Source organism: Loxodonta africana, chromosome 18 (assembly GCF_030014295.1).
Source record: "Loxodonta africana isolate mLoxAfr1 chromosome 18, mLoxAfr1.hap2, whole genome shotgun sequence".
Lineage (NCBI taxonomy): Eukaryota > Metazoa > Chordata > Mammalia > Proboscidea > Elephantidae > Loxodonta > Loxodonta africana.
In genome coordinates this window covers 19,885,863-19,907,784 of record NC_087359.1, presented here as the reverse complement: position 1 = coordinate 19,907,784, position 21,922 = coordinate 19,885,863, and the positions used below count along the sequence as shown (strand labels likewise).

Genomic DNA, 21,922 nt, shown 5'->3' with positions numbered 1-21,922 from the left:
AATTAATAGTGAAACTAAGGGAAACATTTAGCTTGCCCAAGAGCGAAGGTCAGCTGACTGTTTCTAAGTGCAACTCTTAGGGCAACATTTGTATTCAGTGACCGTAGCAATTCTAAATAATTCTCGTCTATTTATAAGACCTTCTAAGACAACCTCCCCTTCTACCTCAACAGCAAGAATCCATTTCTTTTCAAATGTCCTAGAACAGATGTTTCCTGTCAGGCTGATCTCACTGCCAATGGGGGCAAATGAGTGAGGTTCTGGCATTCATCGCCATTAGACCCCTTTCTGGGCCCTTTCCTTCCCTCCCTAGACACTCACCCCATGACCACAAACCACTCCTGCTTTCTGTACAGTCTATCTGGGACTCTCCCCTGGGATCATCTCCAAATTCAAAGCATTTAGAAGAACAAACATGAACCAAAAGGTTAAAAAAAAAAAATGTGCTGATACATAGAACAAATTGGCCATTTATTATTTACACAGCCCAGAGAAAGCCCCTACATTCAGACAGCTGATCAAATACACCTGAGCACCACCCCCAATACCAGTGAACAATGGCCCACAGTGATTGCAAAGAGCCCTCTCCGAGGTACTGTCTTAGAAGCCGGATGGGCCCGGGTGGGAAGGGCAGAAAGAGCACCAGCTGTGCAGACCCACTGAGCTGGCCTGCCCACTGTTCAGGAGTTAAGGCTACTGGTTACATGCTCTTCTTTCCAGGGTGCACAGAATACACCCCAACTGCAAATTCACACATAACCAGGGTGGATTTGAGAGCAGACCACATGAGGACCCCTCAAAGCTATGACCATGTAGATAAACAGGACATCAAGGAAGTCAAGTGCTCAGGGGCAGAAAGACACATGGCCATTCAATTGTCTGATCAGACATGGTCTTTCCTCTAAGACAGTATCACGGCTTTTCCGTCCAGGTAACACATCCAGCTTTGTGAGCCAGAGGATAATCCCTCTGTATTAGGGGTAATCACTCCCTGAATTTTGTTTGGTGTCTCAGGTTGGGGCAGCCCACACCAAGGGTCTGGGCCCAGATCTCATTAGCTGCAGAGCCCAGAGGCCAAGTTCCCAGCTAATTTAAGGCAAGAAAGAAGGTGGGCAGACCAGAAAGACAACTTCAGCCTGCCTCCTTAGGTACATGTTCCACCGGCTCCAGAGAGCCTGACTTAATTCTACCTCAGTATGAGCCAACAGAAGAACAGCCTTGGGCCCCATTCTCCCCCATATAGTCTTTCCTGTGCTTCCTCCACCTCTGGGTGGGCAGAGGATTCAAGCACTGGGTTGGGTTGTCACAGGGGCTTCTGCCCACCTCTAGGACTTGTAGGCACACATGGTTGGCATGGCGTGGGTGCTTATCCTGGGCTCTTACTGGCATTGACTCCACTTCTCTACTGATAACAGGGTTTTAGCCAATGGCTTTCAGTTACTATCACACGGCCTGGCCTTGGCTCTGCTGCTGTTCCCCACGTGCTTCTCTGTAAGCAAGTACATCTTCATCCCCTTAGCCCAACCCACCAGGCCTAAGTCAGCAAATGGCCTAAAATTTCTGGCTTTCCCCAATTCTGGGGCCATTTTGTTTTGTTTTGTCTTTTTACTTGGAATCTCCTCGGCATCTTCCGGTTCGATTTTTACTCTTCCCTTAGAATGATAAAGTAGGAAGGGGTAATGGGAGTTATTCTCAAATTGTAGGAAGGAAAACTAGGGTTAAGAGACACACAACCAGTAAATGGCAGATCTGAGCTCAAACCCAACCCAGTCTTCCCCGCTCACACTCCTGGGAGCCTTTGTTGATGTGGTGCTTTGTCAATGGTCTTAGGCTATAGTTGGGTGTGTTGTCATTTCCTTGATTGCATCAGAAGCTCATTAAAGGTCAGGATCATGATCACGGTCCCTTATTTCTCCAGTTCTCGGCCCACTCATACATATGGTGTCACACAGCACGATGTCAGCTATATTTATAATGAAATCTGACATTCAAAATCTGAATTCACCAAAATGTAAATAAGGATATGCCTAGTCATATTACCCAGAGATTCTTTTCTCTAAAGAAGATACCACAATTCAATTTTGCTAAATAAAAGCCCTCAAATGGCTTGAAATATCTATTTAGACTTCAATGGCTACTTAATGGACACATGAAGAGGCCTGTCAGGTTTGAACAGAAACAAACCTACCGCACAGAGCTAGAAAGATCCTGACACTAGACTGCACAGGAATACGGCACTTACCAGGTGAGGCATCAGCAGGTCAGCCAGGTAGACGAAAGCAGCTCCAAGGGTGAAGCCAACAGCCACAGGAAAGAAGGCAAAGGCACCAAAGCCTCCACTGGACGTGGCCATCTCAACCGCTGGAGCCAGCAGGGACCAATAGGAAGCTGCTAACATGACCTGCAAAACCACAATGGGAACACACAATGGAACATCGGCCATAAAAAGGAATGAACTACTGATGCCTGCTACAACACCAGTGAACCTTGAAAACACTATGCCATGTGAAAGAAGCCAGACAGAAAAGGACAAATGTTGTATGATGCTATTTCTAAGAAATATCCAGAACAGGCAAATCTATAGCGACAGAAAGCAGATTCGGGGTTGCCAGGGGCTGAGGGGAGGAGGGAATGGGAAGTGACTGCTTAATGGGTACAGTGCTTCCTTTTGGGGTGATGAGAATGTTCTGGAACTAGACAGAGGTAGTTGTTGTACAACATTGTGAATCTGCTAAATGTCACTGAATACTGTATACTTTAAAATGGTTAAAAGGATAAATACTTTGTTATGTGTATTTTACAATTTTAAAAAAAAAGAGCAACAAATCATAAATCCAACCACAGAAAACCTTCCAAGCAGGTGCTTCAGTTGTTCTCCATGGCATAAACTGAACCCCACAATTTCACATGTGTTAAGCCTTTAATGCAAGGTGGTAGGGGCTCTCCCAAACCAAAAAGTCACTCACAGAATTTCTGGAACTGATGTTCTAAGACCTCAGTTTTGGGTAGGGTGGAGCTTACCATCTCTCAAGTTTTCTGTCATCTAGCCTCTGGTTCAACGGTTCTCAGTCAAGAGTGGTTTTGTCCCCCAAGGGACATTTGGCAATGTCTAGAGAGATTCCGGTTGTCACACTGGGCAGGGGGTGATTGCTACTGGTGTGTAGTGGGTAGAGGCCAGGGGGCCTGCTGAATACCCTGCAATGCTCAGGGCAGACCCTAACAACAAAGAATCATCTGACCCACAACATCAGTAGTTGAGGTTGAGAAACCCTGCCCTAATCAAATACTTCCAGGACAAGTTGCTCACTACTTTAGGAGCTCTATTTCATTATAAGACAGCTCCAATTATTACAAAGTTCCTTCCTATGTTGACGAAATCTACCTTCCATTTTTTACCTATTAGCTCTAGTTCTGCTAATGTGTCTTTCCTCTGTCATATATGACAGCTTTCTGAAATACTTGAAAACAACCAGCCAATCGATGTCACATTGCTCTGATCAATTTCCTTATCTCTAAGAAGGAAGAAGAGCCCTGGTGGCACAGTGATTAAGTGCTTGGCTGCTAATCAAAAGGTTGGCAGTTAGAATCCACCAGCTGCTCCTTAGAAACCCTATTGGACAGAAGGGAACTAACATTTGTCAATCACCTGCTATTGCAAGGGACCAACCTAGGAACTTTACATTTGATATCCTACCATCGCAACAACCCTGTGAGGCAGATGTTGTTTTCTATTCCTATTTGCAGATAAAAGAAATAGAATCTCAATGTAATAAGGTAGTTGCTCAAGGTCACACAGCCAATAAGTGGCAGGCCCAGTGACCTGACCAAGGAGGAACACAATCACCTCAATGACGGGAGAGGCACAAGGGAAAAGAGAAAAGCGAAGCTAGGCTCAAGTCTCAGCTAGGTCAGTTTGATAAAGGGTTCCCCACCCATCTTGGTCAGACCGTGGTGGTTTACTCTTATGCATACCATGACATCATGCACAGAGTATACCTCCTACCCTGGTATAACCATAAGACAGTCATCACTGACATGTAAAACTTTGAATAGGTTCCTGAAAATTACTTAACTATGCCTTGCTTAAAAAAAAAAATCTGCATCATCCATCACCAAAATAACATTCAGAGTGACAGAACCAGGTGTTACAACAACAATAATAAAGAACAAATTCATGCGTGCGGAAAGCGATTTCCCTTCTGCCAACCATTATCCATACAGAGTCATTTGCTCTGGGCCACATTCTCCCAGCAAAAACCTTGGCGCCACCCATGGCAATCTGCATGTATCTCAGCAATTCTCAGCAAAGAATGCAAATGTCTCATCTAGATGGAATGGGGGCTGAGGCAGACCATCAGCTCTGTGATCCTTGCTGTAGGAAAAGACCATCAAAAGAAGCCAAAATATTCCTTCTCCCTGCTACAGCCCCATCTATCCCTTTTCTAGACTTTGTCTCACAAGCTTTAGAATTCAATAGTCCTTGGTAGCTGCTACTCATGGTGAGCTTCCCACCGAAGAGGACATGCACCAAGACACAGACGTGAAGAGATCCCCGTTCTTCTCTTTAAACTTGACCTGTCTAGTCCCTAGTCCAGCAGGTCCCTCTCTCCCTGCAGGTTTCACTCAGGACTTCTCATACATTCCAACCCTCAACAGCTCTAAAACCACATGGTCCAGGTAAGACCACTCATGGCATCCTCTGAACCCTCCCCACTCTCCATCCTGGGACAAAGAGGTCCCTGTATCCTTGTCAGCATCACTCAGGGTACTTCCCCAGCCTTTGCTCACCATCTCCTTTTCATCCCCAAGTCCAACCTCTTCTCTCAAAGCTCCCTCCCACCCCTCAGCATCACTGGTTACCAAGATTTTTTCTGCCCCTACACATGAGAAACACCATGCTCTCACGGGCAATGGCTCCCTTCAGCAGTGATTCAAGATGGGGCAGAAGAGGTGGGCCTCCCATGTCAGAATTTGGGATGCTTGAAATGGAAAGGCATCCCAGATAACTCTGGTGGGACCCTTCCTGAGCGTCACTATTCCTTATCCCTCCAGTCAAATCCAGAACCCAACCGGCTTCCTTCATTGCTTCCCCTTGCCAGCCCCCTGCTTCCCATATAAAGTAGAAATGAGCAAAGAAGAATCTGGAAATGGAACTGGGTTGCCTGTCTGAAGTAACATTAAACCCCAAAGTAAAGTTATTTAAAGAGTATATGGGGTAGATAGAATCATGCTCCCCCAAAGACGTTCACATCCTATTTCTTAAAACCTGTGAATGTTACCTTATACATCAAAAGGGACTTTGCAGATGTGCTTAGCTAAAAGATTTTGAGACGGGAAAATGATCCTTCAGTATCTGAGTGGGACCAATAAAATCACACGGATTTTTATAAGAGAGAGTCAAGAGGGTCAGAGTCAGAGTGAAGATGTGAGAATGAAAATAGAGGTCAGAGTCAGAGAGAGAAGGAGCCCTGGTAGCACAATGCTTAAGCAATCGGCTGCTAACTGAAAGGCTGGAGGTTCGAACCCATGAAGCAGCTCCACAGGAGAAAGACCTGGTGCTCTGCTCCGTTAAGATTACAGCCTAGAAAACCCTATGGGGCAGTTCTACTCTGTCACATTGGGTTGCTATGAGTCTAAAACAACTCAACAGTGCTCGACAACAACAACAGTCAGAGAGAGATTTGAAGATGCTACGCTGCTGGCTTGAATATGGAGGAAGGGGCCATGAGACAAGCAATGAAAGTGGCCTCTAGAAGCTGGAAAAGGCAAGGAAATGGATTCTCCCCTAGAGCCTCCAGAAGGAATACAGCTCTGCTGATAACCTTGATTTCAGCCCTGTATAATTATTTCGTACTTCTGACCTCCAGAGCTCTAAGGTAATAAATTTGTGTTGTTTTAACCTGCTACGTTTGTGGTAACTTGTTATAACAGCAATAGAAAACTAACACAGCACATAAAGGCACGTTTTAACTTTTATGATAATCGCCCAACATAGGCAGCTTACCTGAAACTCTCAACACTAGCAAAGCTGCTTTTAACATCATTTCCATCTGGGTACAGTGATATATTAACTAGCTAATACAGAAAAAGGAAATAGTGTACCTAATTAACCCTCCATCACCCCTAAATAGCAGGGCATAGGCCACAGAAGAGGAGGTGGTGAGCTCTGGGCCCAAGACATCAGGGAATGGGCCTCAAAGGCAAGTCCTTGCCAGCCAGTGCCATCATGACCCTGGATGGCAGACGCCAAATGTCCTTTCACAGCTGCAACCCAGCCCACGGAGGCAAATAACCAGGCTAGGAGCACCAGCCCTGAAGACACCAGATGTGCCTGCAAGGAACAAGAGCTGAGGATTAGCATCTTCTTCCTCCCCACCTTTGCCTATAAAAGGAATGCATTCATCACACACGGCCAGAGCCTCGCAGTACTCCCTATGGTTTGGCCTGCTGTAGTCCAAAGAGAATATGAAAAACCCAATCAAGCAAATAAACCCGTGGAAAAACATACATCTGGCCCATTCTCCAAGCAAGGTGCTAAGGCCAAATCAAACAATGGAGGAAGCTCCAGGGAGTATTTAAGAACTGAAAGGGAAAAAAAAAAAACACTCCTCCAAAGGAGCTACCAAATCAAAATCCAAACCCACTGCCATGGAGTCAATTCCGACTCATAGCGACCCTACAGGACGGAGTAGAACTACCCCATAGGGCTTCCAAAGCTGTAATCTTTACAGAAGCAGACCATCACATCTTTCTCCCACGGAGCAGTTGGTGGGTTCAAACTGCTGACCTTTTGGTTAGCAGCCAACCATTTTAACCACTGGACCACCAGGGCTCCCAACGCAAAAGAGATAAGGGGGAAATAAACACATGAACAAAAAGAAGGGATCTGAATGTCTGCCTTCAGTCCTTGCCTGGTTTGGTCGGTCTACAGCAGGGCTCAGAAATCAGAATGTTAAGCAAGGTGACTCTCGGACAGGTTGATGTTTGAGAAGTTGAGTATTCTTCACATCTTCTCAGGCCCAAGGTTGAACCCCACTTTGAATCTTCTCTTCACACACTTCCTGTAGCATCTCAGCCATAATTATGACTTTAACTACCATCTCCACAGACGGCCAAGTGAATGAATGAATGAACAGCTTGGTTGAATTTAAAAAATGATGTTGGCCTGACTACCCATCAGAACACTATGTTGCACTACTGTTCTCCTGGCTGTGTGCTGAATCTTTAGCCCCTTTCTTTGGTCCATGCACCACCATCTGTGAAAAATAACAAAATACCAAAACCCAGCTCACATGCCCTTTCTTCCAAGCATCCTAAGCACTTTGCCTGAGACCACGTGTATAATGGAAAAACAAAAGGGTAAGAATTAACTCCAAGTTTGAATCTCAACTCTGCCACTTACTAGTTAGGTGTTATTGTTAGTTGCAATCAAGTCAGCACCAATTCATGGCAACCGCATGTACAACAGAATGAAACATTGCCCAGTTCTGTGCCATATTCATAATCGTTGGCATCCTCAAGTCTGTTGTTGTAGTCACTGTGCATCTGGAGTGCCTTCCCACCTAGGGAGCTCATCTTCCAGCGCTATATTGGGCAATATCCTGCTGTGATCCATAGGGTTTTCACTGGCTAATTTTCAGAAGTAGATTGCCAGGCCTTTCTTCTTAGTCTGTTTTAGTCTGGAAGCTCTGCTGAAACCTGTCCACCATGGGTGACCTTGTTGGTATTTGAAATACTGATGGCACAGCTTCTAGTATCATAGCAAAAAGCAAGCCACCGCAGCACAACAAACTGACGGACAGGTAGTGGACTAGTTAGGTAGCCCTACACAAATAAGTTTCCTACACCTCAGTTTTTTTCATCTAAAAATGGGGCAATGACAGCTTTTTTAGAAACCCTGGTGGTACAGTGGTTAAGAGGTCAGTTGCTAATCAAAAGGTCTGTGGTTCAAACCCACCAGGTGCTCCACAGGAGAAAGATGTGGCAGTCTGCTTCCATAAAGATTACAGTCTTGGAAACCTATGGGGCAGTTCTACTGTGTCCTACAGGGTCACTATGAGTCGGAATTGACTCGACAGGAAGGAGGTTTTTTTGTCTTATAAGAATCGTGGGAGGCAATGCAGGCAGCACACCAACCCAGGTCCTGGCAGGACTACGTGTTAAGTTGGCGTTATTTTCCCGCAGATTCTTCCTCTTTTCCTCTCCCTGAGCCCGCCTCCAGTAAACATCCTCTCTTCTTCCTCCCCATCTCACTCTGCAACCCCACCCAGGTGGCCCTCTCCCATCCACTGGATTCCTTCTTTGTGTCCATGTTCCCCCTGGGCCTCGTACACACCCAGAATTAGGTCTGTGCTTTGAGCATCTCTGCATCCTGGCCCCACCCACCAGGGTATCCTGGAGGGAGCAACTGCTCAGTGTTTGTTGCCCAGATGAGTTGTCTGTTAGCCTTGCTAAGGAAGGGGGACAACGGAGGTGGAGAAATCAGAAGAACACAGAATCAGGAAGTGATTCAACATTCATTTTTAAATTGATTTCCTAAAGTTTAAAAGTGACTTTACCTTCCAAATTAAGTTCTAGATAGGCTCACAGTCAAATGCCTTCACTCCTCTGACATACTCTAGTTGAGTAATTGTTTAAAGTAATGGAGTTTTTCTTGGGTGGCGGAAAGAAGCTGACATCGAGTTTTCAGAGCTTCACAGATAATCCACGGAACCAAGGGCCTACTGATCAAGGCACAGACTCTTGTAGAGTCGAAACGGGCTCTAGGAGACTCTCTAATCCAAAAGCTTCAGCTGGCAGATGAAAGCACAGAAACCCAAATAGGCTCAGTGGCTTTCCCAAAGCTGCAGAGCAAGTTAATGCCACCCAAAGATGGCCATGCCAAACCCAGAGCAAGCTAGGACCATCCTTTACCCCTACTCTGGCCTAGAGTCTTTTTAAAAATTCTAAGAGCTACAAGGGGTTGCTGGGTGTTGCAAACAGTTTATGTGCTAAACTGCTAAGTGAAAAGTCGGAGGTACCTCGGAAGAAAGGCCTGGTGATCTACGTCTGAAAAATCAGTCATTGAAAACCCTATGGCGCAGTTGTAACCTGACACACATGGGGTCGCCCTAAGTCGGAATTGACTCGGCAGCAACTGGTAAAAATTGGTTAAAAAAAGAAAGAGAGAGAGCTACAGAGAAAAGATGAGGTTTACGTTGCTGTCTCCCCTACTGCCATCATGCAAGCAACCCAGAAGCGGAGTCTTGGATAAATCAGTTTTAGCAATAACTGAACATAATTGATCCCGTGGACATTCCCCACTATGGCGATATAAGCTACTCCAAACAAACCCAGTGCTGGAAAATACATGGCAACTAATAAACGATGGTAATGATCCTGTTAAACACTTGTCTTTGGACGATAAATCAGACTTTACAAACCTAAACCCATTAATAGCCCATGGCTGCCTCGGAGGTACTGAATCAGGCAACTACACAACTCATAATATAATCCCTCTTAGCCATGCAGCTAGAGCTGGGGACCTCAAAACAAATCACAGCCACATTATCCTTTCAGTCTAGGGCGCTGGGTTAAAGGCACACCTTCCTCTCCGGCAAAACTACGTTTTAAAATAAGAACAGTCTAAGTGCAATGCTTATCTCGGTTTGTATTCCGGAACAAAAAAAAAAGTGGACATTCGTGGAAAAACTGGTAAAATCAAAATGAAGACTGGAGTTCAGTTCATAATAACCTCCCAATGTTCATGTCTTAGCTTTGACAAATGTACCATGGTTATGTACGATGTTCACATCAGGGGGAACTGGATGCAGGGTAGACAGAACTCCCTATACTATCCTTGCAACTTTTCTATAAATCTAACGATTCCAAAACAAAGAGTTTATTAAAAATCAGTTGCATTGGCGGTACCCAGCTGTCACTACCAACCGTTCTGACCAGGGACACAACAGAAGGTCCCAGATGGAAAGGGAGAAAAAATATGGAACAAAAGCCAAGTTCCTAAAAAAGGGCCAGACTTACTGGACTAAGGGAGACTAGAGGAAACCCCAAGACTATCACCTTAGATACCCTATGAACTTGGAACTAAAGCTATTTCTGCAGGTCACCTTTCAGCCAAATAATAGATTGGCTTTTACAATAAACAATCCCACCCATAAGTAATGTGCTCCCTTAAACAATCAGCTATATGATTTACCGACAAGGTGATTCCAACTCATGGCGACCCCATGTGTGTCAGAGTAGAACTGTGCTCCATAGGGTTTTCAGTGGCTGATTGTTTGGAAGTAGATCACAGGCCTTTCTTCTGAGATATCTCTGGGTGGACTCAAACCACCAATCCTTTGGGTAGCAGCCAAGCATGTTAACCATTTGTATTATGTATACGTGCGTGTGTGTATATATACACAGACACACATATATATACATGTTGTTGTTAGGTATCATTGAATCAGTTCCAACTCATTGCAACCCTATGTACAACAGAAATTCGCCTGGTCCTGTGCCATCCTCACAATCATCACTATGTTTAAGCCCATTGTTGCAGCCCCTGTGTCAACCTATCTCATTGAGGGTCTTCCTCTTTCTCGCTGACCCTCTACTTTACCAAGTATGATGTCCTTCTCCAGGGATTGGTCCTTCTGATAACATCCCCAAGGTAAGACAAAGTCTCGCCATCCTTACTTCTGAGGAGCATTCTGGATGTACTTCCTCCAGGACGGATCTGTTCGTTCTTCTGGCAGTCCGTGGTACATCCGATATCCTTCACCAACACCGTAATTCAAGTGTGCCGATTCTTCTTCGGTCTTCCTTTTTCATTGTCCAGCTTTGGCATGTATGTGAGGTTATTGAACATACTGTGGCTTGGATCAGGTGCATCTCAGTCCTCAAAGTGCCATCTTTGCTTTTTAAATTTTGAAAGAAGTCTTTTGCAGCAGCATTTCTCTTGAGGGCTACTAAATCCCAGCCTTGACACCAGGAAGGAGAAAGGAACTGGAGCAAACATTTAAAGTTGGTAGGTATTTGCAAACTCTCTCATGTTGCCTGAGTATAAAAATACGTCAGTTCACTTCTGTTGATCTCAAAACCCAGCCAAGCAGAAGATAATGATCCTTTTTCTCAAAATATCATGCAAAATGCCACAGGGATCCATTCTTCATAATGCTATTAATTTCCCTCCGGGGTCAGAGATACCAGCACAAAATAATCAAAAACCATCAGCTAAATGCTGGCCCACAGCAGGCAAGCTTTTCATTTAGGCTTAAGTGCTCATTTTGGGAGAATTTTCGCTCTGGAAATACAAATCCATCTGTAAAGTGTTCCTTAAGGGCTATATCAGGTGGGTGCAGTTAAGCATTTCCTTTACTATAGCAATGACAGTTTAAATACTGAAAGAAAATCTGAGCTACAAAGCAAAATTTCCCTGCTAATAACAAGGGGAGAGGAAGTTATTATGCATATTTACAATGTACTGAATATCTGTACCAATTATTCACTGAACACCCCTCTAAAGAAGGTACACTGTAGTCTATACAAGACACAAACACAGAGTTCCAAATAACAGCACCCAAACCAGTGCTTGCTACATTAAAGGTCCTCCCTCAGTGTTTACCGAAGTGAATGAACTTGGACTCTAGCCTCAAGGAATACTAGTTGCCTTCGAGCCAACTCCGACTCGTGGCAACCCCACGAGTTTCAGAGTAGAATGGCACTCCACAGTGTTTTCAATGGCTGTGATCTTTCAGAAGTAGATCGTCACACCTTTCCTCCAAGGTACCTCTGGGTGGATTCAAACCACCAACCTTTTGGTTAGTAGCTGAGTGCGTAACTGTTCACACCACCCAAGGACTCCTAACTTCAAGGAAATCACCGTATAATTAAGGAGTGGGCATAAACTTGTAATCTATGTAAATCAAGGTAACAATTACCTTGAGAGTACAGAAGGCAAGTAATATCTCTAAGTTCTTTTTCCAAATGAGATATAAAATTAATTATTAGAAGTCAATCAACAAGCACTAATTCAGTGACTATCACATGACCAACATTATGCTAAGCCTTGTGGATGTGGGGAGAAGGAGGAAAGACATAAAACCAGATCTGGGTCACACCTCCAGGAGCTGGTGATGCAGCATAATGACAGAGATCACACTATAAAATAAACCACACAGGGGACACAGGTATGGATACTTCTTAGATATAGCCAAACACCTTGCAAGATTGGTTTTCTGTGTTTGATGGCTTAGGACCACAGTCCCGTGGAAAAACTCAGTTAACTGGCACAGCATACTTCATAAAGTATATGTTCTACATCCCAATGTGGTGAGGCGTGTCCGGGATCTTAAAAGCTTACAAGTGGCCATCTAAGATACAACAATTAGTCTCTACTTGTCCGGTGCAAAAGAAAAAGAAGGAAACCAAAGACTTAGAAGAAAATAGTCTACAAAACTAATAGTCAACATGAACCATGGCCTCATCCACCCTGAGACCTGAAGAACTACATGGTACCCAGCTACCACCACCAACCATTCTGACCAGGGCCACATTAGATGGATCCTTATTATGGGAGAAAAATGTGAAACAGAACTCAGATTCTTAAAAAGTCCAGACTTACTGGACTGGTTGAGACTAAAGGATTTTCCAAGACTATCACCCTGAGATACACCTTAAATCTTAAACCAAAATTACCCCGTGAGGTCATCTTTTAGCTAAATAACAGATTGGCTCATAAAATAAAGACTATCACCCATGAGTAATGAGCTCCTTTACAAAATCATTAATACAAGACAAAATGGTCAAAAATTAATGCAAAGATGAGAAGGTAAGAAGGAAGGGAAACTGGAGTACTGGAAATGGTACAACCAGCATGGAGTGAATGAGAATGATGACACATTGTGCAAAATATAACCAATATCACTGAATAATCTATGTAAAATAAAAAAAACTGTTGAACGGAAACTTAATCTACTGTGCAAACTTTCACCTTAAACGCAAGAAAATATTTTTTTAAAAAGACAATCTGAACATGTAAAAAAAAAAAAAGACCACAGAAGACATCTGAAATGATAAATAATGAAGGCGTCTGAAACAATAAATGACCGATAACTGTAGTCATTTCAAGAATGGAGAAATCAATGTTGCAAAAAGTAGAGCATCAAAGAAAAAATCATGGGAAAAGCTGCTGAAAGCTGGACACCGTTTGGAAAGGAAAGCAAGGGTGGGCCCGCTCTAGCTGGGAAGAGCAGCTCTGGAAGTCAAGCGAGTCCAAAGCGTATTTTGTGGGCACTGCAAGGTGATCAGCCTGGCTGGAAAAGAGGGTGTGTGTTGGGGCACAGTGGAAGAGTTGGGCATAATTAAGAAGCCAGTCACAACGGTATGGACTTAAGACAGTGGGACAGTTGTTTTCAACTCTGGTTTCAAGCTACAGCCACCTGGAGTTGTGAAATACAGACGTCAGGGACCCTCCACAACCTACTGAAATGGATCCTCCAGGGCAGAGGCATGGGCACAGTGTTTTAAAGTTCTGCAGGTGATGCTGAAGAAGCTCAGGCAGAACCGAGCAAGTCTGCACTAGGCAGCCAACGAGGGGTCTTCAGTATAGAAGCATTTTAGGAAGGTTCAGTTGGCATCAAAATGCAGGTTAGATTTAAGGGGGCAGAGACCAGAAGCCTGATGAGCAATCAACACAATCTAGATGGGAGGTGAGGAAGACATGGGCCAGGGTGGGGGCAGCAAGGACTGGAAACAAAGAGGGAGTCAGTCTGTGATCCTCCAGAAAGAGGCCATGTGCGTTCATTCAGTATCAAGTGATCAGGAATCCATGATGGATGGCCACACGAATTTCCCTGAGTCACCCTTCAGATTTGGCATGCCAATTAGCAGTCATGACTCAGGCATGAATCAAATTCATACGGGGGCTTTATCCGTACCTAATTTTCTTTTCTCAACGAGCCCTCATAATATACCAGCATCAACATGTAATTTTATAGAATTAAACCTGAACCTCTCAAAATTATAATCAATTACATTTAGCTTCAATTACAGTTATTAATGGACGCATACCTGCTTGAAAGACCAGACTCTTGTTAGCTACACCTACCCAATGATATTGATGGGCAGGGGCTTGGCCTACAAGCTCGTGTGTGCACTCCAAACTAGGGAAAAACATTTATGCTTTAAAAAAAAAAAAAAGAAAGAAATCTACCCTATGACCCAGGTAATTCCACTCCGAAGCAGTTAACCAAAAGAAATAAAATATACATTCACACAAAGACTTACACAGGAATGTTCATAGCAACTTTATTCATAATGGCCAAAACTGGAACCAACCCAAACGCCCACCAACAGGAAAACAGATAAACAAATTGCAGTATATTAACAAAATACAATCCATCTCAGCAATAAAAAGCACAAATTATCAATATCACAATATGGATAAATCTCATAAGCATTATATTGAGTCAAAGAAGCCAGACACACACACAAAATACACGCTGTATTGTTGTTGTTGGATGCCGTCGAGTTAATTTTTAACTCATAGCAATCCCGTGTGACAGCGTAGAACTGCTTCATAGGGTTTTCTGGGCTGTTCTCTTTATCAGAGCAGGTGGTCAGGTCTTTCTCCAGCGGAGCGACTGTGTGGGTTCAAATCAGCCAACCTTTCAGTTAGCAGCTGTGCGCTTAACCATTGCGCCACCAGAGCTCTCGTATACTAGATGATTGCATTAAAAGTATAAGAACGTGCAAGACTAATCTACGGTGACAGAATTCTTAAAGTGGTTTGTCTGGGCAAAGGGACAGGATTAAGAAAGTGATGGGAGTCCGGAGTGGCGGAAATGTTGGGGGGTAGTTCTACAGGTGACCAAAATTGTCAAACTCACCAGACTGTCAGTTAAGATCTGAGCATAGCATTACATGTAAATTCTTCTTCTTTTTTAAAGTCTCAGGAAGGCTGCCTGCACTCCAGATTTCAATGAGTGATATTGCTCCATGTTGGATATCTGAGTTGTAGCGTGATACTGCTCCATGTTGGATATCTCTAGGGATAGGCTAGGGTCAACCAAAACAGTCTCCAAGTACATGAGAAGGCCAGGCCCAGGGCCACTCTTAAACCTAAGTACCACCAGTACAAACAAGGTAACCATGCCCAAATGGACCTCCCAGTATTAGTTCTAGGTGACCCCAGGTCACAGGAATAAGGCTGTAGCAAGTTCTTTAAACCAAGGACAATCACCCAAGATATATTTGGACTTCAACTTACTGACCAACAATTTAATTCTAACCCCAATGCCCTGAAGCAGAGCTGAAAAAGGCTGGCCATCAAGTGTGGTCCTGCACCAAATCCAAGATACTACTTCAAATGCAATTAAATTCAACAAAAAATTACTAAACAACTACCATGAGAGGTGTTACCTTAGATCCTGGCAAGATGCTGATCCTGGCCTAGGGTACACATTGACAGATCTTAGCTACACCTAAACACAACTGCCACACTGCAAACGCATAATATTTAGCGTGTCGACTGCTGGTCATTCCTCTTTCACAAACCCGTATGTCTGAATAAAAGAGAGGTCAGAGTATACAAACTGCTCTGTCCTTTTAAGGCAGATTCAAGCACTCGACTACTAGTGGTAAAGCTGGTGGTTCAAAATCACCCAGAGGCTCCTCAGAAGAAAGGCCTGGGGATCTACTTCTAAAAGGTCACAGACTGGAAAACCCTATGGAGGAGCTCTACTCTGCAACACCTGGGGTTGCCGTGAGTCAGAACTGAATCAACATCAACTAACAACAACAAACTTAAGGGGTACTCCCAGAATCCTCTAGCCTGCCAAAATCATTAAGTCCATGCCGATTTTTAAAAACCTTTTCACCAGCTAGTCATCAAGAGGGTGAGAATGCATTGCCCAAAGCAGCCTCCCCGTGGCACCCAGCCACGGATCCATCAGCACCCTCTTAACTCGGGTCTGTTGATGGACAATTGCACCAGCTGGTCAGGTCTCCCCCAGCCCAACACTACCACACACTCACACTCATCCAATCTGTTCCCACAGCTAGCTGCTAGGCGAGCCGTCCCCTGCCAACATCTGACGGAGGAGAGAAGACTAACCTGCGTGGCTCCATCCAGAGCAAATGCAAAGATTTGGGTACAAGGAGCTTCTCCTACTCACTGATCTCCCTCAAGAAATGCCACAAACCACCAAACACTGAGGATCCATGTACCAAAGGAAAACTGGTCCAAAACCATGATACCCAAGTTCACTAATTTATGTCAATCCTAAATTCTTCGTGTCTCCTTGTGATGGTTAAGGTTATGCATTAACTTGGCCAGCCCATGATTCTCAGTGGTTTGGCAGATATTGTAAAACCATCCTCCATTCTGTGATCTGATGTGAGCACCCAATCAGTTGAAAGAGGAGTTTCCTTGCGGGTGTGGTATAGTAAATATATATATTAGATAGATATACTCCTTGGAAACTCTATGGGGCAGTTTTACTCTGTCCTATAGGGTCACTATGAGTCGGAATAGACTCGACGGCAGTGGGATAGATGTTCTGGCAAAGCTTGTCGTCTCTGAATCCTGCATCCAACTTGTCATCCTCTGACTTCTGACTCTTCGGATGTGAGCCAGCAGCCTTGCCGTTTAACCTGTAGATTTTAGGTTCATCAGCCCCTGCGACCACCTGAGTCAGGAAAAGCCTCCAGCCTGATGTTTGACCCATGGATTTGGGACTTGCCAGCCTCCACAAATGCGTTAGCCATTTCCTTGAAATAAATCTCCTCTCTCTGCCTCTCTCTCTCTCTGCCTCTGTCTCTCTCTCTGTGTCTCTGTCTCTGTCTCTGTGTCTCTCTTTCTCTCTCTGTGTGTGTCTCTCTCTCTGTCTCTCTTTGCCTCTCTCTGCGTCTCTCTGTCTCTGTCTCTCTCTCTCTATCCATATATATGCTCCACTGATTTTGCTCCTCTAGAGAACCCAGCCTGAGACATTTGGTTCTGAGAGTGGTTCTGGAGAAGCAAAATCATAGCAATGAGTTTTCTAAATTGGTTCTCAAGTCTGGCTAGTCTTAAAGGTACTGATGACTCTGCCTCCAGGGGTAAAAAGGGCACTGCTAATCCATGGTGTGAGGTGGCAAGAGAAATACACAAAATATCACCACTGATGGATTAATTACAAGAAACAAGGCTCTGGGTGATTACATATTTGATGCTTTTCTACAATGCCATCAGAATGAGAAGTACAGGGAGGCTGGCTGGCTGGTCCTGCTTTCACTAGACAAAGTAGTGAAAGAAAGAGATGAACTCAGGGCTTCAGAATCACAGCTCATGCACCGCATAAAAGATCTGAAAGTTGCCATCTGTGCCCTGAAAGAAAGCCTTGTTTCTTGTAGTAACAGAACTGATATTGCTGAAAACAAAACCCAAAGTCTCATCGTAAGAGTGGCTAAATTACAACACCAGCTCAATGACCAACCTCGACTGGTGCCTGAAGTTAAGGCGAGAGCATTGATTGGGAAGAAGTGGTATCTGGAAAATTTGGATGGTGTCATATGTGCAGATAATCAGGAATCTCGGGACACTGAGCCCCAAAATTCTGTTGAATCACTCCTGTCAGAAGAACCAGACATCTTACTCCCAACTGAAGCAATTACTCTATCTTTGTCTGGTAAGCCACCCTCTCCCATAATGAGATTAACCCAGCTGTGCCTGAGGAGTCTTTGTCTATTACCTGGGGCAGTACCTGGGGTGTTGCCTGGGACACCCTTGAGGCAGATGACTTCCAAGACATTGCTAAATGTCCCAGGACCCACCCCCATCACCCATTTTTCTTCTAGACCTATAACTAGACTTAAGCCCCAGCGAGCCCTAAGAGGTGAAGTACAAAGTGTGGCCCATGAGAAGGTATGCAACAGTCTGAAAGAATTGATTGATTTTTCTAATATGTACAAACAGAAACCTGGGGAATATGTGTGGGAATGGCTATGAAGGGTGTGAGATAACAGTGCAAGGAACATAAAGTTGGATCAGTCTGAGTTTATTGACACGGGCCCACTAAGTACAGATTCTTCATTCAGCATTTCAGCCGAAGAGGGCAGAAAAGCATCTAATGGTTTATTTGGTTGGTTCACTGAAGTATGGACAAAGCAGTGGCCTGTGGGAAACCCTGGTGGCGTAGTGGTTAATAGCTATGGCTGCTAACCAAAAGGTGAGCAGTTTGAATCCACCAGGCGCTCCTTGGAAACCCTATGGGGCAGTTCTACCCTGTCCTATAGGGTGGCTATGAGTCAGAATCGACTCAATGGCAACGGGTTGGGTTTGGTTTGGTTTGGTTATCCTAAATCAAGCTGAAATGCCAGTCCTACCTCAGTATACGGTAGAAGAAGGTATCCAAAGGCTTAGGGAAACTGGCACGCTAGAGCGGATTTATCAGGTTAGAACCACAGACCCACTCATGAAGTGCCCAGAAGACACACCTTTTACCATAATGATGAGGAACAAATTTAGGAAGGGAGCCCCAGCATCCTTGAAGACTGCTGCGATTGCTATTTTATGTAAGTCAGATTTCACAGAGGGAATTGCCCTACCTGAATTAAGACACCTAACTACAACGGGCTGACTGGACTCCACGGTGGTAGGGACCAAGGGGTGGCACTTAATCAACAAAGACAAGGTGGGCATGGTTACCGTAATAGAGAGCATAGACAAAGCAGTAATCAGAACAGCCTGACTCACGGACTTATGGCATTGGCTACTTAGTTATGGTGTCCCTAGGAGTGTAATAGAAAGGAATACTACTACTTACCTGATCTATGTCTTTGCCATCTAGTGCTGCTATAACAGAAATACCACAAGTGGATGGCTTTAACAAAGAGAAATTTATTTCCTCACAGTAAAGTAGGCTGAAAGTCTAAATTCAGGGCATCATCCCAGGGGAAGGCTTTCTCTTTCTGTTGGCGTTCTCATCAATCTTCCCCAGACTAGGAGCTTCTCCGTGCAGGAACCCCAGGTCCAAAGGATACACTCTGCTCCCAGCACTGCTTTCGTGGTGGTTATGAGATCCTCCTCTCTGTTCACTTCCCCTTCCCTTCTATCTCTTGAGAGATAAAAGGTGGTGCAGGCCACATCCCAGGGAAATTCCCTTTACTTTGGATCAGGGATGTGACCTGGGTAAGGGTGTTACAATCCCACCCTAATCCTCTCTAACATAAAATCACAATCACAAAATGAAGGACAACAACACAATACTGGGAATTATGGCCTAACCAAGCTGACACATATTTTGGGGGAACACAATTCAATCCATGACTCTTTACAAGAGGAGGAATTCTAGGTCAAGTGAATGTCAGTCTAACTTGAATCACCGGAATAGAGTCACGGCCCCTCATTCAAACTTCCAGACTTGAAACAGTTTACAGAACCACAGACCCTTGAATGAAGGGAAGGCTAGGTCCCCTTGAGGAAGGAATCTTTCTCCCTGCCTTCCTCAAAGGGAACTACAGCCTTTTATGAAAGTGACTGTTCATTGAGGAAAAGGAAATAATGACACTGGTTCTGAACTAACACTAATTCCAGGAGACCCAAAACATCACTGTGTCCCACCAGCCAGAGTGGGGGCATACAGAAATCAGGTTATTAATGGAGTCTTAGCTCAGCTCTGTCTCACGATGGGTCCAGTGAGTCCCCAAACTCATCCTTTAGTGATTTCCCCAGTTCCAGAATGCATAATTGGAATAGATACACTCAGCAATTGGCAGAGCCCCCACACTGGAATCCTGACATGTGGAGTAGGAGCTATTATGGTAGGAAAGACCAAGTGGAAGCCATTAAAACTTCCCCTCCCTAGGAAAATAGTAAACCAAAAGCAATACCACATTCCTGGAGGAGTTGCAGAGATTCCTGCCTCCATCAAGTACGTGAAGGATGCATGGGTGGTGATTCCCACAACATCTCCATTTGACTCACCTATATGGCCCGTGCAAAAAAACAGATGGATCTTGGAGGATGACAGTCGATTATGGTAAACTTAACCAGGTGGTGACTCCAACTGCAGTTGCTGTTTCAGATGTGGTTTCAATGCTTGAGCAAATTGATACATTTCCTGGTACTTAGTATGCAGCTATTGATCTGACCCAAGCCTTTTTCTCGATTCCAATTTCAAATGAACACCAGGAGCAGTTTGTCTTCAGCTGGTAAGGCCAGAAATACACCTTTACTATCCCACCTCAGGGGCACATCAACTCTCCAGCCCTATGTCATAATTTAGTCCAGAGGGGCACTGACTGACTTTCCCTTCCACAAGATGTCACACGGGTCCATTACATTGATGACATTATGCTGATAGGACCTAGTAAGAAAGAAGTATCAATGATTCTAGACTGATTGGTAAGACATTTGCCTGCTAAAAACAAACAAAAAAAACCTTTGCCATCAAGTTGATTCTGACTTATAGTGACCCTATAAGACAGAGCAGAACTGCCTCATAGGATTTCCAAGGCTGTAAATCTTTACAGAAGCACACTGCCACATCTTTCTCCCACAGAGTTGGTGGTGGGTTCAAACCACCAACCTTTGTTTAGCAGCTGAGTGCTTAACCACTGAGAAACCAGGCCTCCTTCTTTTGCATGCTAGAGGGTAGAAAATTAATACGACAAAAATTCAAGCACTTTCCACCTCAGTGAAATTTCTACGGGTCCCGTGTTATGGGGCATGTCAAGATATTCCTTCTAAAGTGAAGGATAAGTTGTTACACCTGGCTCCTCCTACAGCTAAAAAGGAGGCACTACGCCTGGTGGGCCTCTTTGGATATTGGAGGCAACATATCCCTCATTTGGGGTGATACTCTGGCCTATTTATCAAGTGACTTGAAAAACTGCCAGTTTCGAGTAGGCCCAGAACAAGAGACGGCTCAGCAACAGGTTCAGGCTACCATGCAAGCCGCCCTGCCACTTGGGCCATATGATCCAGTTGATCCAATGGTTCTTGAAGTGTCAGTGGCAGATAGAGAGGCTGTTTGGGGTCTTTGGCAGGCCCCTATTGGTGAATCACAATGCAGACCCTTAGGATTTTGGAGCAAAGTTCTACCATCCTCTGCAGATAACTACTCTCCTTTTAAGAAACAGCTTTTGGCCTGTTGCTGGGCCTTAGTAGAGTCCAAACACTTAACCACTGGCCACCAAGTCAACTGGATGTTGTCTGACCCAGAGAGTCATAAAATCAGACATGCACAGCAGCACTCCATTGTTAAATGGAAGTGGTATATATGAGATCAGCTTTGAGCGGCACCTGAAGCCACAAGTGAGTTATATGAGGAAGTGGCCCTAATGCCCATGGTCCCTATTCCTGTCACATTACCTTCCTTCTCCCAGTCTGCACCTATGGCCCCATGGGGAGCTCCTTATGATCAGCTGACTGAAGAACAGAAAACTCATGCCTGTTTTACAGATGGTTCTGTGCAATATGCAGGCACCACTTGGACGTGGACAGTGACAGCACTGCAGCCCCTTTCTGGGACCTCCCTGAAGGACAGTGGTGAAGGGAAATCTTCCCAGCAGCCAGAACTTTGAGCAGTGCACCTGACTGTTCACTTTGCTTGGAATAAGAGACAGCCAGATGTGCAACTCTATACTGATTCATGGTTGTTGCCAATGGTTTGGCTGGATGATCAGGGACTTGGAAGAAACATGATTTGAAAAATGGTGACAAGGAGGTATGGGGAACACCCATGTGGACAGACCTCTCTGAACGGGCCAAAGAAGTGAAAATATTTGTGTCTCATGTGAATGCTCACCAAAGGGTGAACTCAGCAGAGGGGGATTTGAACAATCAAGTGAATAGCAGCATGCATTCTGTGGATACCAGTCAGCCTCTTTCCCCAGCCACTTCTATCATTACCCAATGGGCTCACAAAAAAAGTGCCTATGGTGGTGGGGGTGGAGG

General features: G+C 44.6%; 1 protein-coding gene across 3 annotated transcripts in view; it reads right to left on the bottom strand.

Moving 5' to 3' along the window:
* Window positions 1-21,922, bottom strand: part of SLC39A11 (solute carrier family 39 member 11) — a 450,990-nt gene that overhangs the window by 394,765 nt on the left and 34,303 nt on the right. For 2 of the 3 annotated variants that reach the window (XM_023556945.2, XM_003417282.4), the window contains exon 4: window positions 2,243-2,401. In XM_023556945.2, the coding sequence (XP_023412713.1) occupies window positions 2,243-2,401 (159 nt within the window). Of the gene's footprint in view, window positions 1-2,242; window positions 2,402-19,948; window positions 20,612-21,922 lie in introns of those variants that run through there. The other variant, XM_064270820.1, reaches the window with a different exon arrangement.